The following is a 14701-nucleotide window of genomic DNA, read 5'->3' on the forward strand; positions in this document are numbered from 1 at the left end:
ATTTACATTAAAAGAAATGAATTTTACCTTGTTCTTAGCCATCTGTATTTATCTGTCAATGTATCATTGAAATTAGAATAAAACTTAATCGATCTACTCCCTGAACAAGTAACAACCAAGAAACTCAAATAATAACAAAAATGGCAATGAACGTGTGATTCCAAGGCTGAGGTCTCTAGTAAATGACTCTGCGTTGAGCTAGAGTAAATGTCTAGCTGTGGGGGATAACCCCTCCAACTTGTGAGTTGAGGACCCTCATTGCAGTATTCATAAAAGTCAGTGAACAAATCCATTATACAGAAAAGATTTTTCAGTTTATTTATATATACACACACAAATATATATATATACACACACATACACACAGACACATTACACACATACACGTATTATATATATATATATTCTCATTTTGGTGCGGAAAAAGGAGTAAGTGAGCGAATAAAGAATAACAACTAAGTAATATAAAATCCACATTATAATAAGTATTTCTTGAGATAGGTATATCACCGTCTACTTTTGCATCTGTTTAGCTTCTCAACACTTTTAAAGTTAGCCAAACCTTATGGCTATTCTGAAGGGGGTGAGGACTGTCTTTGGGAAACTCCAGGTCTCTTCCTGATATGTTTCTCTCAGCCTCCTCCCGTCTTCTGCCTTCTCGTTTCTCACACTATTTCCCAAGCTGAGCGGGACAATTCCTCAGCCAGACTTTCTTTCTTTCGTTTTGGTCATGCTGACGGGCAACCCTTTCGCCTTCATGTCTGTAGTCGCCTCTTCCCCTGTCTGGTACAACTGCGTCCCGTTGTCATAAAACACTCAAAGTTTAGCAGGGTACGGAGTTTGAAACCTAATCTTATTTTGCTTTAATACTCGCTTTACATCAGAGTATTCTTTGCGTTTCTGGAGGACCGCGGGTGGTGGGGGTAATCTTGGTTGAAATATATTAATTTATCCTCGGAAAACACTCTCTTCTTACCCCAGGCCCCTTGTAAAACCTCCGCCTTGGTGCTGTACCAAACAAATTTAATTATAATTGAGCGTGGCTTTGTATCCTGTGTAGGTTTTGGGACTAACGCGCGGTGCGCTCTTTCAACTTCCGGCTCGATAGCCGGGCGAAGATCCAGTGCGTCCCACAGTAACTTTCCGACACACTCTGTTGTAGACGAGCCCTCCACTCCTTCGGGAACATTGTAGATTCTGATATTTTTCCGCCGTGATCTTCCCTCCAGGTCAAGCAGTTTACCTTCTTGGTGATGTATTATATTTATTGTCTTACTCAGTATCCGTTCCATGTTTTGAACGCAACTTCGACCTGCTCAATGCGAGTCTCTGCCACCGCTATTTTTTGATTAACGCTGGTGAGCTCTGCCTTAATATCACAGAGCTGCTGCTTTATATTTTTCTGGACCTCCATTATTTCTTTCAGGATTTTGAAGACATTCACCGCTTCATCTGAACAAGCCCCAGCAGCCACCTCGCTAGCACGTGGTCGGGTAAGAGAGCCGCTCGCTGCACTCCTCTTGGACATAGGCTCTGCAGTGTCGCTTTTTTTATTTCCATTTCTTCTCCCCATTCTTGCCCCTCTTTTCAGTTCAAATATTTTTCGAAAAATATTATATTTGACAGGTTAATGGGGCTTAACACACGTTTTTCCGGAGGAGCTGGTGACTTAAGCTGCCATTCTCGATGATGACGTCACTGGAAAAAAACAAATTATTGACATCTTGAAGAGACTCTTGATTTAATTCTCCATGCATTTAAATCAGTAAATTCAGAACATACAGGCACATCAGTAGACGTCCATTTACCTGTATATCTGTATCTTTGACTGGCTTTGGAGGTTCAAAGGTAGTAGCTGCACTCAGGCTTTCAAGTCGCTGAGAAATATGAGATATGTCCAACCCTTTAGTCCCTTGCAGAATCGACCTATTTCAAAAGAGGGAAGAAATTAAAAACAAATTGATCATTCGCAAGCTCTATATCAACAATCAACATCAGCTATGGGGCCAGACCAAAATAAAAATATCCTTTAGTGAGAAACACCTTTAACTACTAAACACACAAGGAGAATGAACGGCTGACAGTACACCACTAAAAATCAAATAATACAGGATGATAGTTTTGGCATGACAAATATGAAGAATATAAGATTTTCATTAACTGTATGTGCAAAAGCAGCTAAATGAAGATGTCTCCTATATACTTCTGGACAACATCTGAAGCAATACTGATGAGATCCTAGACAATGTTTGCCATTTCAAAATAAGAACGCCCCAGTATAATCAATCTATGAAAATCAGAGTACCTAGAAGTTATAAGATGCAGACACAAGTAAACCCATCATTTAATACATTTAAAATTGAAAGTTGGCATTCAGCTATTTGTTTCACAATTGGGCTATTATATTATACAGGGAGGCAGCTACCTACCACCATCACATTAACATTGGTGAATATGAGAGATCTGTGACTGGCTACATAGAGAAGAGCATTGAGGGTGTCACCATTATTAAACACATCTACAGTATCAGAGGGAAAATCAGGAACCAAAGAGGCTCGCAGATAGCTAGGTGATCGGGATCCTGCCTTTAGATCGGGGGATAGCGCAGCTCAGAGCTGTTTTATTCCACGCCATTAGGAAGGCAAAACAGGTTTAATAATAGAGAAGATACACCCATTCTGTGGTGCATGCAGCAGGGCATTCAGTCCACAACAGAGTACAAGTCCACCCTGTGTGACAACAACACTGATACTTCTCTACCTGATATGCTGAATGTCTTTTACACTTGGTTTGATGCATGGAATGATATGCCAGTGAAGAAAACCCTAGCCAGGATCAACCCATGTAGAGCAGCGAGGCCTGATAACGTTCCTGGTTGGGTGCTGGTGGACTATGTCAGTCAGTTAACTGAGGTCCTAACAGCCATCTCCAACTTCTCTTAGGAACAGTACACTGTCCCTTCAGACTTCAAGCAGCCACCATTATCCCCGGTGCCCAAGAGGGTGACAAAAACCTGCATCAATGACTACCGTCCAGTAGCAATGACTTCAAAAATAATGAAGTCCTTTGAGTGGTTGGTTATGGACTGCATTAAATCCCATCTGCTACTTTGGATCCTTTCCAGTTCACTTATTGCCCAAATCAGTGATACTGCCATAACTCCTACACTTCAATCCACCCTGTCCCACCTGTTAAATAGTGCCTCGCATGTCAGGATGCTGATTATTGACCAGCTCAGCTTTTACTATGATCACCCTCAGAAGCTAGCAGGTAAATTGTCCTCATTGGGTCTCAACACCTCTCGCTGTAAATGAATCCTGGACTTCTTGACAGAATGGCAATAATCAGTCAGTATTGGCAGAAACATCTCTAGCTCCATCACACTGAGCTCCTCAGGGCTGCATGCTCAACCCACTGTTCTTCACACTGCTGATGCACAAGTCCACATTTAGATCCAGTTCAAACTGAATTAAGTTTGCTGATGACACAACAGTGGTTGACCTCATCATCTATGACAAGACAGTGTACAGAAAGGAGGTAGAGTAGCTGGTAGAACGGTGTGAGTGCAATAACGAGAGTCTCAAAGTCGACAAGACCAAAGAGATGGCTGTGGACATTAGGAAGATGCATGCTGCAAGTACACAGTTTCACCACAAAGTGAATGAGAAGCACCAACCTTCTGTGAGTGCCCATAATGGACGATCACACCTGTTCCCTCACTCTCAACTCCATCTCTTTGGTCAAGAAAGCACAGCAGTGTCTCCACTTCTTGAGCAATTGAGTCTTCACCCCCCACTCCCTCACGCACCCTCCCCTCCTGATTTTAATCACATTTTTACAGGAGCACTATCAAGTACCCTGACCAGCTGCATCGCCATCTGGTATGGGAATTGCAAGACATCTGACCACAAGTCCCTACAAAACACTACGAGAACTGCTGAGGATCATCTCTCTTCCATCCGTTAGAGATATTAGTCAGGACCACTGTGTGGGCAGGGCCCTTGGCATTGTCAATGATCCCTCCCATCCATCCCACAATCTCTTTGGCCTTCTACCATCAGGCAGGAGGTATCACAGTATTAGGACAAGTGTTAGGATGGGAAAGAGCTTCTTCCCCTAGCCATATTTGAAGACATTCTCCCAATTTAAAGCACAATTCCAGAACAATGTAATTTCTTCAAATCATCATACTTTATTACTGATATAGATTGATCTGAAAGTCTTCTTCCAGCACTTAATATCAATCTTCAAATTTCTGCTCAAATTAAACATTAATCAACAATGGTGTTCACTTAATACTTAAACTTTATAATCAAGGCAAATGACACTTTAGCCCAAAATTAATGAAATATTCATGAAAATGTTCAAATGTGCTGTCTTCAAAGATGGATACAGCTGGCTTACAACAGCACCACAAAAGATGGACGTTACACTTTATAGAAATGGCCATGCTAATTAAGTGCAAGAGTGGAGATTGAATGTGTCAGTTCAATTGTTCAATTTGTATTACGAATAAGTAATATCTTTACAAAAACATGTTAAATAGCACAATTAAGCATGATATTCAAAACATAATATAGCACTTAAACTCACGCCTTGACATCTGCTGTTTCCTGCGATGTGCGAGTCAGAGTCCTAGAACGCAAGACCTCCCCTGCCTGCTGAATCTCCTGCAGGTTTCTTTCAACATGTGGAAGCTCTGACATCCCTTCAGTTTCTGCAGCAAGCTGCTCAGCCTGCTGCAGTAGCTCTCCAAACCCCTCCATGTCCATGGTAAATATTCTACAGGGTCTGCAGAAAGAGATCAAAGTCAAACATTACGTACAATTCCTTTATAGGAAAACTATACAGAAAAGTCTGCATTTATACACCAACTTAAACAAAAAAGACTCAGAACTTATAACAGGTTAGAGTGAAGAAAACAGAACAAATCTAATGGGTACAGTAGATGGCTATGGTAGGCACGTATTATCTTAGTACTAGGTCTATTCAGTAGTTGGAACTACTAAAGACCTTGGCTGGTTCTGAAAGGGTAAGTTGATAACGTCCTGGCCAGGACTGAGGACTGATCTGAAGATTTCAGACAGTTGAAAGGGGTAGAAATAAATAAGAATATTAAGCAGAATAATTATTTAATCTGTTGCCCTGTCTTCCTATCCCCTTCCCTTCTAGAATCCACATCTATAACCTCCTTGCGTTCTCATTTACCATATCCAAATGTGGAGAATTTATAGCTTTACCAAAGGATCCAGTAATGTAGAGTGAACATTTGAGGGGAAATTGGCAGCACAGTGGAGAAACTGTCTTTGAATGCTTTGACAGTCAATGAACCCCAGTTACTGGTTTGCCAGATGCAAAAGCTGAGAAAAATATTTTGCTCTTTTATTGCTGCTAACCTTCAAAAAAATTTAAAATAATTTAAATGAAGCAAAACCTTTGTAAATAAATGATTTTCATTAAAATCCAAAATATTTCAAGTTACCTTGTTACTCCATTGCCCCAGAATACCACTGAAACAATTAAATCTTACATTCTAAACTAGGAACAAATTCTGGACAATCCTAGTATGTTTGGGCTTACCAAGGTTGATTCACAAATCCAGGATTTGTGTGTGACTAGACACGCATGGAAATCACTTAAAATTACTTTACTTAACTGGGAAAATGCCTAAATAAACTGCCAACAATAGGCCTATATCCTAAATGGTTGAGAACCAACATCAACCTTCATTTGTCAAGTTCCAACATCCAAGTATGCAGCTGCTGTTCTTTGTGTAATGCACTGAATGCAAGAAGGATCACTACAGCTTATATATTCTACAATATACTAATATCATTCATAGACAGAATTACCAGGGTTTATTCCCATTCAACAGTCAGACTTACCTACCACATTGTCGTAAGTGAATATCAATTTGATATAACCATCCACCAAATTCCACAAATAACCCTGCTTTTATCAGGAGAGGCTCCTGGAGTCTATCGAATGTTGCATTTACTCCAACAGCTCTTTTTAATGTATATTAATGACTGAGATAAATGTCACCTTACAGAAAGGCAGAACTAAATCACTCAGGAGATTCAGTTAATCAAACTAATGAAAGTGACTTGATATTATTACTTGATGAGACAACATATGCAGGAGACAATAATCCTCAGTTGTACAAATTCAACAAATGCTCTACCCTGGGTCAGTCTTGGAAAAACAGTGTTAAAAACTAGTTTTACTGTCACATTTGTTTAAATAAGTTGTATTTCAGACCAGTTCACTGTATATAACTAAAAGGAATTAAATATTCATCTATGCCTCACCACAGGTGTCAGGAATATTTAAAAATATTTCATATAATGAAATAACAAAGCATTATTACTTTTATTTGTAGGATATTTTGATCTAGATCAGGGGTTACCAACCTGTTTTATGCCAAAGGCCAATACCATTAAGCAAGGGTTCATGGAGCTCAGGTTGGGAACCACTGGTCTGGAGTTTATTGAAAAACACAAAGACAAAATAACAATCATTAAATTATATAACCCTCCCCAATGTGCAACTACACCAGTCAAGCCAATGTCATTCTAGGTTCAAATTTAGTTCTATATTTAACATCAGGTGAAACAATGATCACAATAACATGATGCTCTGAAAAGAAAACTAAAACCAGGTGGACTTCCTGACCCGAAATACCATGTATGGCCTTTAATGAAAAGATGACTTAAGGACAGCTTGGTGGTTGAAAGTGAAACATGAATAGGACTTGATCATGACCAAATTTCAGTGTTTTGCCCTACACAAATTCACTGTGAAGTTCACAAGAAATTGCCAATTTTCCCCATTTCCATTTATCTCCCTCTTATCACCTTCTTATTGTTTCACTTTGGTACTTAAGATTCTATTCAATTTTTTTCTAAATTAGAAAAATTAAACAAACTTCTCTTGAATTCTAAACCTGTCTGTAAATCTTATGCTACTCCTTAACTCTTCAAGTCCCCTCTCTCGATTCCTTTCTTCAGCTTCCAACTTATGCTTCTCTCTCCCCTCAAATTTCCTGTTCTTCACCAACCTATTTTACCAACTCCACATCAACTCAATCCAAATTCACCTCAACTTGGATGGCACAGTTTCTTTGTAAGAATAGGTATGTTCAATCATTAAGAAATAAGTTTATATACATATGCATATTCCAATTTATTGTGAACTAGTGTGTAGTCTTTAAAACAGATGGAGATCAGTGGTTGTTTAGAGTACAGCCACAAGATATTCTTATGTCATCCAGTTAATGTTTCACAAAAAATATTTTATTTCTTCTCTTATTGTAGCGTCTTCTATACCAATTATAATCCTTGAAGGACCTAATGTAATGCCAAGTTGCATACACAAACAAAAACAATAGAAATGAAGTTCTCTCAATGATCTGCTTGAATATAAAATCAACTGAAACGGAAGACATCCAAATAATCTTCTGATTTGCAGAATTTGGACAAAATGTCAGCTAAATGTGTGATCCCAGATACATTCTGTGCTGCTGAACTGAAAATATTTTTAAAAGGATCTCATGCTTTCCCCACGTATATGATGAATAAACTCTTCTCGGCTTCCAGCCAGGCACAGATATCAATTGTAACAGACATTTTAATGACAAACTCTGCCACCTTCTTCAGAGATGATGCTTGGGTATGTCTAGTTCGGTGGTATTTATAGCCCCATAGTCCATACCTCCTGATTGGCTAGTTTTCATCCAACCATGTGTCCACTCTTCCATCTTGGTTACAATTGAACTCCAGTTCTTACTTACAGTGAGGCCTTCATTTTTGTTAAAATTCTTTTTCCCTAGTTTTATTTCACTAGCTTCCATCATCGGGTGGCCCCAAAAGCCATCGGCACAGCACAGTAGTTTTGTGCCAAAGTCAATCCTATGGCCATTGTGAATGCAGTGTTCTGTTACCATCACTTTCTCCAGGTAACCCAAATGGATACACTTCCTGTGCTCCTTGATGCGGGTTTCCACAATGTGTCCGTCTGGCCAATATACGCTGTTCCGCATTCACAGGGAATCCTGTAAATGTCAGCCAACCTGAGTGCCAAGTCATCTTCGACCCGCATAAGCAAGCTGGGACTTAAGCTCCCTTACGGGTTTGTGGAATGTATTAATCCAGTATATCTTCAGGAACCTGTCAATCCTTCCAGAAACTGTGGAAATACAGGTAGCGATAGTTTCTTCCTTTTTGTTAGGTTTCCTGGTTTTTCCATCAGCCCTTTTAAGGGCCTGATTGATTTCCTTCACCTTGTAGCCATTCTGTAGGAACGTCGTGTATAATGATCTCATTTCCTTAGGGAAACTCTCCGGGTCCGAAATAGTTAATCAAAGTAGAAAGAACCACTCCACATTGGGAGGTGGATGGTGATTGTTATTGTTTAGGTGTATATATATATATATATATATATATATGTGTGTGTGAGTGGGTTTCTGATAGATGCCATGTCCAAGGCTACTGTCCAGTTTGCACTGCATTAAATGTCCAGGAACAGGAGGCCAATGTGAAAATATCCTTCATGAGGGTGAACCAGTGGAAAGCATCCAGTCCAGATGGCATACCTGGCCAAATACTAAAGACCTGTGCTGACTAACTGGCTGGAGAATTTACCAATATCTTAAATCTCTTGCTTCAGCAGTCTGAAATACCCACCTACTTCATGCAGGCATCACTTATACCCGTGTTGTCTAAAAACAGCGTGGTAAACTACCTCAGTGACTATCGCCTCAGGAGCACCTGCATCCACTATGATGAAATGCTTTGAAAGGCTGGTGGTGATACATATTAACTCCTGCCTGAGAAGTGACTTGGATCCATTCCAATTTGTTTACCATTTCAACACATTAACAGCAGATGCCATTTCATTGGCTCTTCATTCAACCCTGGAACATCCAGAGCAAAGATGCTTATATCAGGATGCTCTTCATTGACTACAGCTTGGTATTCAATATTATCATCTCCTCAAAACTAATCAATAAGCTTCAAGTGTGGTTGCGTTACAATCTGGTATGAATAGAAAAGCCTACAAAATGAGAAGATACAGGCCAGTTTGATAAAGTATGTAAAAGGGTTAACACTTCGTTAAATAGCAGCCTGTTTTTCTGCAAGAAACCGCTGGTGATCAACAGATGTGCTAATTTTGTTATTCAATGCTGAGCAATATTTCTTTTTGAAGGTAGCTAGCTAGGGTTTCAGGTTGCTTAACTCCTTGTGCAGTCATGCATAGAGATAGGACAGCTCCAGTCTTTTTTGTGTATTAGGCTATTATACCTATTCTGTAATTTGTCTCTCGGTACGGTCAAGCAATAGATAAGTCTGACTCCAGCTTGGTAGGTGTGGGGAGTATCTGAACGAATAGATCCATTTGTAAGGGGAACGGTGAGTTAGTTGGTGGATTAGGCAGAAACAGTTACAGACTGTTCCTGTTTGAGTGACTGAGTAAGCCCCTTGAATAAAGAAAGAGCTTGTACTTATACGGTCTCTGAGTGATTTTATCCAAATTCAACTTCCACAAGTTCATCATGGGTAATGCCCTCCACACCATTGAGTACATCTACATGGAGCACTGATATAGGAAAGCATCATTTATCATCAAGGACCCCCACCATCCAGGTCATGTTCTCTTATAACTACTGCCATCAGGAGGAAGCTACAGGAGCCTCAGAACCCACAACACCAGGGTCAGAAACAGTTATTGCCCCTTAACCATCAAGCTTTGGAACCAGAGAGGATAACTTTACTGAACTTCACTTACCCCATCACTGAATTGTTCCCACAACTTATTGACTCACTTTCAAGGATGTTCTCACTATTTATTGCTTATTTATTATTATTATATCTTTTTGTATTTGCACAGCAGATTTTTGCAAGTTTCGTTGATTCTACAATGTTTCTTGTATTTACTGTGAATGCCCTCAAAGGTTGTGTATGATGACATATATGTATTTTAATAATTTACTTTGAACTTTGTAGACAGGAGCGTGTGCAGTACCCTTTCTGAAGGCAATGATCAGCTGTTTTGTTTTGTTGACCTTGAGGGGAGGTTATTGTCATTACACCATGCCACTAAGCTCTTCAACTGCTTCCTGTACTCTGACTCATCATCATTTGAGATGCAGCCCACTATGTTGATATCATCTGCAAATTTGTAGCTGGAGTTACAGCAGAATCTGACTGCTCAGTAATGAGTGCGCAGTGAGTAGAGTAGGAAGCTGAGGAGAACCTTGTGGAGAACCACTGCTTGGAATGGTGGCTGAGATCTAGCTGCCTGTCCTTGCTAGTTGTGGTTGGTCAGAAATCAAGAATCCAGTTGCAGAGGGAGTCATTAACTCACAGGGTGCAGAGTTGATGAATTTGCTTGGAGGTAGAACTGTAATTAATAAACCAGAGTCTTTACTGTCCACGTGCTTTAGTAATAACATTTACCATAGACTTTTTTTTGGCAGTAGGCAAATTGCAATGGGTTGAGATTGTTCGGAAAGCTGAAGTTTATGTGTGCTATGATCAACCTCTTGAAGCACTTAATGATGTGCTCTCTTTAATCTGCAGGCTCAAAATACGGAAACTAACACCACCATGGCAATGCCTTCATCGCTGAGTATACAGTAGAGCAGCTCGCCACTGTCTGCTTAAGGACAATTTAAAACGGAAATACGTGCTGAACTTGACAGAAATACATTGATCACAAAGCAGAGTTTGAAAACAATCAGCGGACATTGAGAATGAATATTAGACCAATGTTATTTCAGCTTTCAGGACTATAGCCCAAATGTATTGAAGTTTATTGATTTGTCCTGCTTAGATGCAAAAAATAGCATGGCAGTTCATATTGTAAATATTTAAAAGAAAAGTTCTGAGTATTTTTCACCTATCTCAAGCTACTAGCAGCAATTTCTTTTTGTGTGGGTAAATGTTGCTTTAGTAATCCTGCATTATGAGCTCCATCAAATGACAGTTTGCAGTTCAGAGACACTGTCACACTGAGTGCAACCTATTTCACCTTGTCATTTACTACATTTTTTTAAAAAACAGGAAGTGGGTTTTTCAGAACAAAAACCAGATTCCTTTAAACGATTGTTCTGTCATTATTTAATTTAGTGGTTAAAAAGAAATAGGAACACTGTGCAATTTTAATTGATAATTACAGATTTGTTTGTTTGTCAGAGGCTCACTTTGGAATAGGATCTGCATTTTGCTCTCTCTACTCCGCTGGGCAAATGCAACTGATGCGCTACATGGAGTATGTTGCATCAAGAAATTGATGCCGAATTTAATATCCGGTTTGGCCCATGTTCACGTGATTGGACTGTGCACTGCCTATAATCTACTGCATTGCAGATTCTTGCAGAACTGTGACTATTTTGAATGTTTAACAAGCACTGCAAATTATACTTTATTGCACACCAAATTAGTTTTGTTATTCCATGTATAAATTGAACTTGGTAATTAATTTCATTGCATTGAAAAATTATTGATGCTAATTTTTTTTTCCTAAAGTAAATATTTTCAAATAAATTCTTCTTGGGCTTCCAGTCAGGCACAGGTACAGATAATAACCAACGTTTCGATGCTATCTTCTTCAGGGATGATGTGTGGGTATGTCTAGACCGGTGGTATTTATACCCCCCATAGTTCATGCCTCCTGATTGGTTAATGCTCCTCCAATCATATTTTCATTCTCCCACCTTGTTTAAAGTTGAATTCCAGTTCTTACTTGGAGCAAGACCTTTGCCTTTGTTAAATTATTTTCTTCTAGTTTGATTTCAATGGCTTCCTTTACGAGGCAGTCCATGTTGGGAGGTGTGATGGTAGTTTTTATTGTTGAGGTATAAATACATGTGAGTGGGTTTCCAACAGACTACCATCCGCTTTGCATATTAGAATGTCCCAGAATGGGAGGCAACCATTCTTCTCCACCTCAATCGTAAACTGAATGAACAAATGGATGGAGTGGCCATGGGATTGCCCTTGTTACCAGCTATTGCTAATTTCTACATGGAAGACTTTGAGAGTGCTCTGAGTTCCTCACCCTTGCTTCTTCAGATACATTGAAAACACCTGCGTAGTGTGGCCTCATAGACTCCAGGCACTCCCAACAGTTCCACAACCAACTGAACAGTATATATCCGGACATTCAATATACGATGGAGAAAAACATGGTGACCTGCCTCAGTGACCATCACCAGTTGAACTTACATCCACTGTGATGAAGTATCTTGGGAGGTTGGTAATGAAACATCAACTCCTGCTTGAGAAGTGACTTGGATCCACTCAAATTTGCCTACTAACACTACAGGTCCACAGTAGATGGCACTTATTGGCTCTTCACTCAACCTTGGAACATCTGGACAACAAAGATACATACATCAGGATGTTCTTTATTTATTACAGCTTGGCATTCAATACTATCATCCCCTCAAAACTAACCAATAAGTTTCAAGACAATGGCCACAATACCTCCTTGTGCAATTGGATCCTAATTTCATCCTTGCAGACCCCAGCCAGTTCAGATTAGCAACATCTCCTCTACAATATCCATCAACACAGGTGTATGCCTAGCACCCTGCTCTATACCCACTTCAGACTTATGACTATGTGGCTTAGCACAACTCCAATGCCATCTTCACGTTTGCTGACAACATCCACTGTTGCAGGGCAAATAATCATATAGAGGGAGATGGAAAATCAGCCAAGGAGCTGATTATTGACTTCAGGAGGAGCAGCAGAGGTGAAGAGGTTCAGCAACTTTACATTCCTCTGTTATCATTTTGTAGGACCTGTTCCGGACCCAGTACGCAAGTATAAATATGAAGAAAGCATGGAAACACTTTTGCTTCCTTAGAATTTTGTGAAGATTCAGCATGACATCTAAATTGTCTGTAGATGTGCGGTGGAGAATATATTGACTGGCTGCATCATAGCCTGGTATGTAAACACCAATGTCCTTGAATGGATAATCCTACTAAAAGTAGTAGACACAGCCCAGATCATCATACTCCTCATCATTAAGCACATCTACACAAAGCGTTGTTGCATGGAGACAGCATCCATCATCAGGGACCCCCATCAGCCAGGTCACGCTGCTGTCATCAGGAAGATGGTATAGGAGCATCAGAACTCACACCACCAGGTTTAGGAACAGTTATTAGCCCTCAACCATCAGGCTCTTGAGTCAAAGGGGTTAACTTCACTAAACTTCATTTCCCCATCTTTGCAATGTTCCCACAACCTAGGGATCACTTTCAAGGACTCTTCATCTCATACGCTTGATATTTATTGCTTATTTACTTATCATTTTTTTCTCTTTGTATTTGCACAGTTTGTTGTCCTTTTGTGAGAGGTAATTACGTTATTAAGATGTGCAGTGACCCGAAGGGGTTAAATATTGAGCTTCTGCTAAACTGCTAATGCAAGGATGACTAAGGGGGAGGGGGGTAGTCACTAAAGCTGCAGGTGTGTAACCATGGAGATTGTGAAATAAGCTACTGATAATAACATGGAGGATGTAACGGTGGACTGCAGGTTGTAAAAGAAAGACAACTCGAATTAGGGAATGGAAAAGTATTGAGTACTAAGCTCAAGAATGTGCACTTCCCAGCTCTTCTGAGCTGGGAGGGGAGGAGTTAAGGGAGACATATAAAAGTTGGAACTGTGTAAGGCTCGGGGTCCTTTTTTTTTAAAAAGGCACCCAGCTCTGCAGACCTGTTCTAATAAACTTTGTTTCCTTGAATTTGTCCTTTGCCATTATTCAGGGGCAGGACGTTTCTGACAACCTGGAGTCTCGTCCGGGATCCACACTCCGGCCGTGAGGGGGGGCAAGGAAGGACATCGGAGAAGGTGCACCCTGCCGAGTTCGGCAGTCCCTGATTCCTTGCTCGTCGCCCCGCGCGGCTTGAGCGAGTGATATCCGGCGGACTCAAGGAAACAAAGAGGGGTTGTCGAGGCAGTGAGCGATCGAGTAATTCCTGTGCACAGGACCCAGGTAAGAAATTAAATCCTGCAGTGACGTGGTGCGCAAGGAGTGCGGAACCATGGGGTAGCCTGCGGGTGGATAGGAACCGGGCAAGTCCTCGAGATGGGGAATAAGTGGTCTAAGGGAGAAAAGGGTAAAGGAAATCCAGGCGCCAATGATGAAAAATACCCCGGGGTACCCCCTGATAGTCCGTTGGGACGGATGTTAGAAAATTGGGATTACGGGAGGCGAAAAGGGAAGTCAAAGGAAAAAAAATGATACAGTACTGTGAATTCTGGTCCCGCCAACCGATCCAAGGGTCGGCTGTGTGGTGGCCTAAGTTCGGGTCTAGCGAGGATTGGGTACAACAAGCCCTTAATCTGTACGTGAATTTAAAACCTAACGTTAAACCCGAAGAAAGTGATTATGCCCTATGCTGGTTACCAACGACAAATAGTTATAAATTGAAAATGATAAATGAAGGGGGACAGAAAAAGAATACATGGGAGGTGCTCAACCACCTGCCGCCCCCATATGTGCCCCCTACCGCTCCGCAAATCGATGACCTTGAGGCAAGGGAAAGTGAAAATGAGTCAGCAGCTGCAGCTGGAGAAGATGCAGACCAGGGTGAAGAGGAAACGGAGCGTGCAAAACCGCAGAGTATAGGAGCCAGGAGGAGGGAAACCAGGTCACAAGCAGCTAAAACTCACAAAGAGGA

The 14701-nt window shown here is 40.6% G+C and overlaps 1 protein-coding gene across 1 annotated transcript in view; it reads right to left on the reverse strand.

Moving 5' to 3' along the window:
* Nucleotides 1–336: 336 nt before the first annotated feature.
* Nucleotides 337–14701, reverse strand: part of LOC140740539 (nuclear pore complex protein Nup93-like) — a 33654-nt gene continuing 19289 nt past the window's right edge. The window contains exons 2-4 of the mRNA XM_073069791.1: nt 4594–4791; nt 1809–1926; nt 337–1698 (exon numbers count right to left, since the gene is read on the reverse strand). Of these exons, the coding sequence (XP_072925892.1) occupies nt 1696–1698; nt 1809–1926; nt 4594–4772 (300 nt within the window). The 5' untranslated portion in view covers nt 4773–4791 and the 3' untranslated portion in view covers nt 337–1695. The remainder of the gene's footprint in view (nt 1699–1808; nt 1927–4593; nt 4792–14701) is intronic.

The sequence above is a fragment of the Hemitrygon akajei genome, chromosome 17 (genome assembly GCF_048418815.1).
Source record: "Hemitrygon akajei chromosome 17, sHemAka1.3, whole genome shotgun sequence".
Lineage (NCBI taxonomy): Eukaryota > Metazoa > Chordata > Chondrichthyes > Myliobatiformes > Dasyatidae > Hemitrygon > Hemitrygon akajei.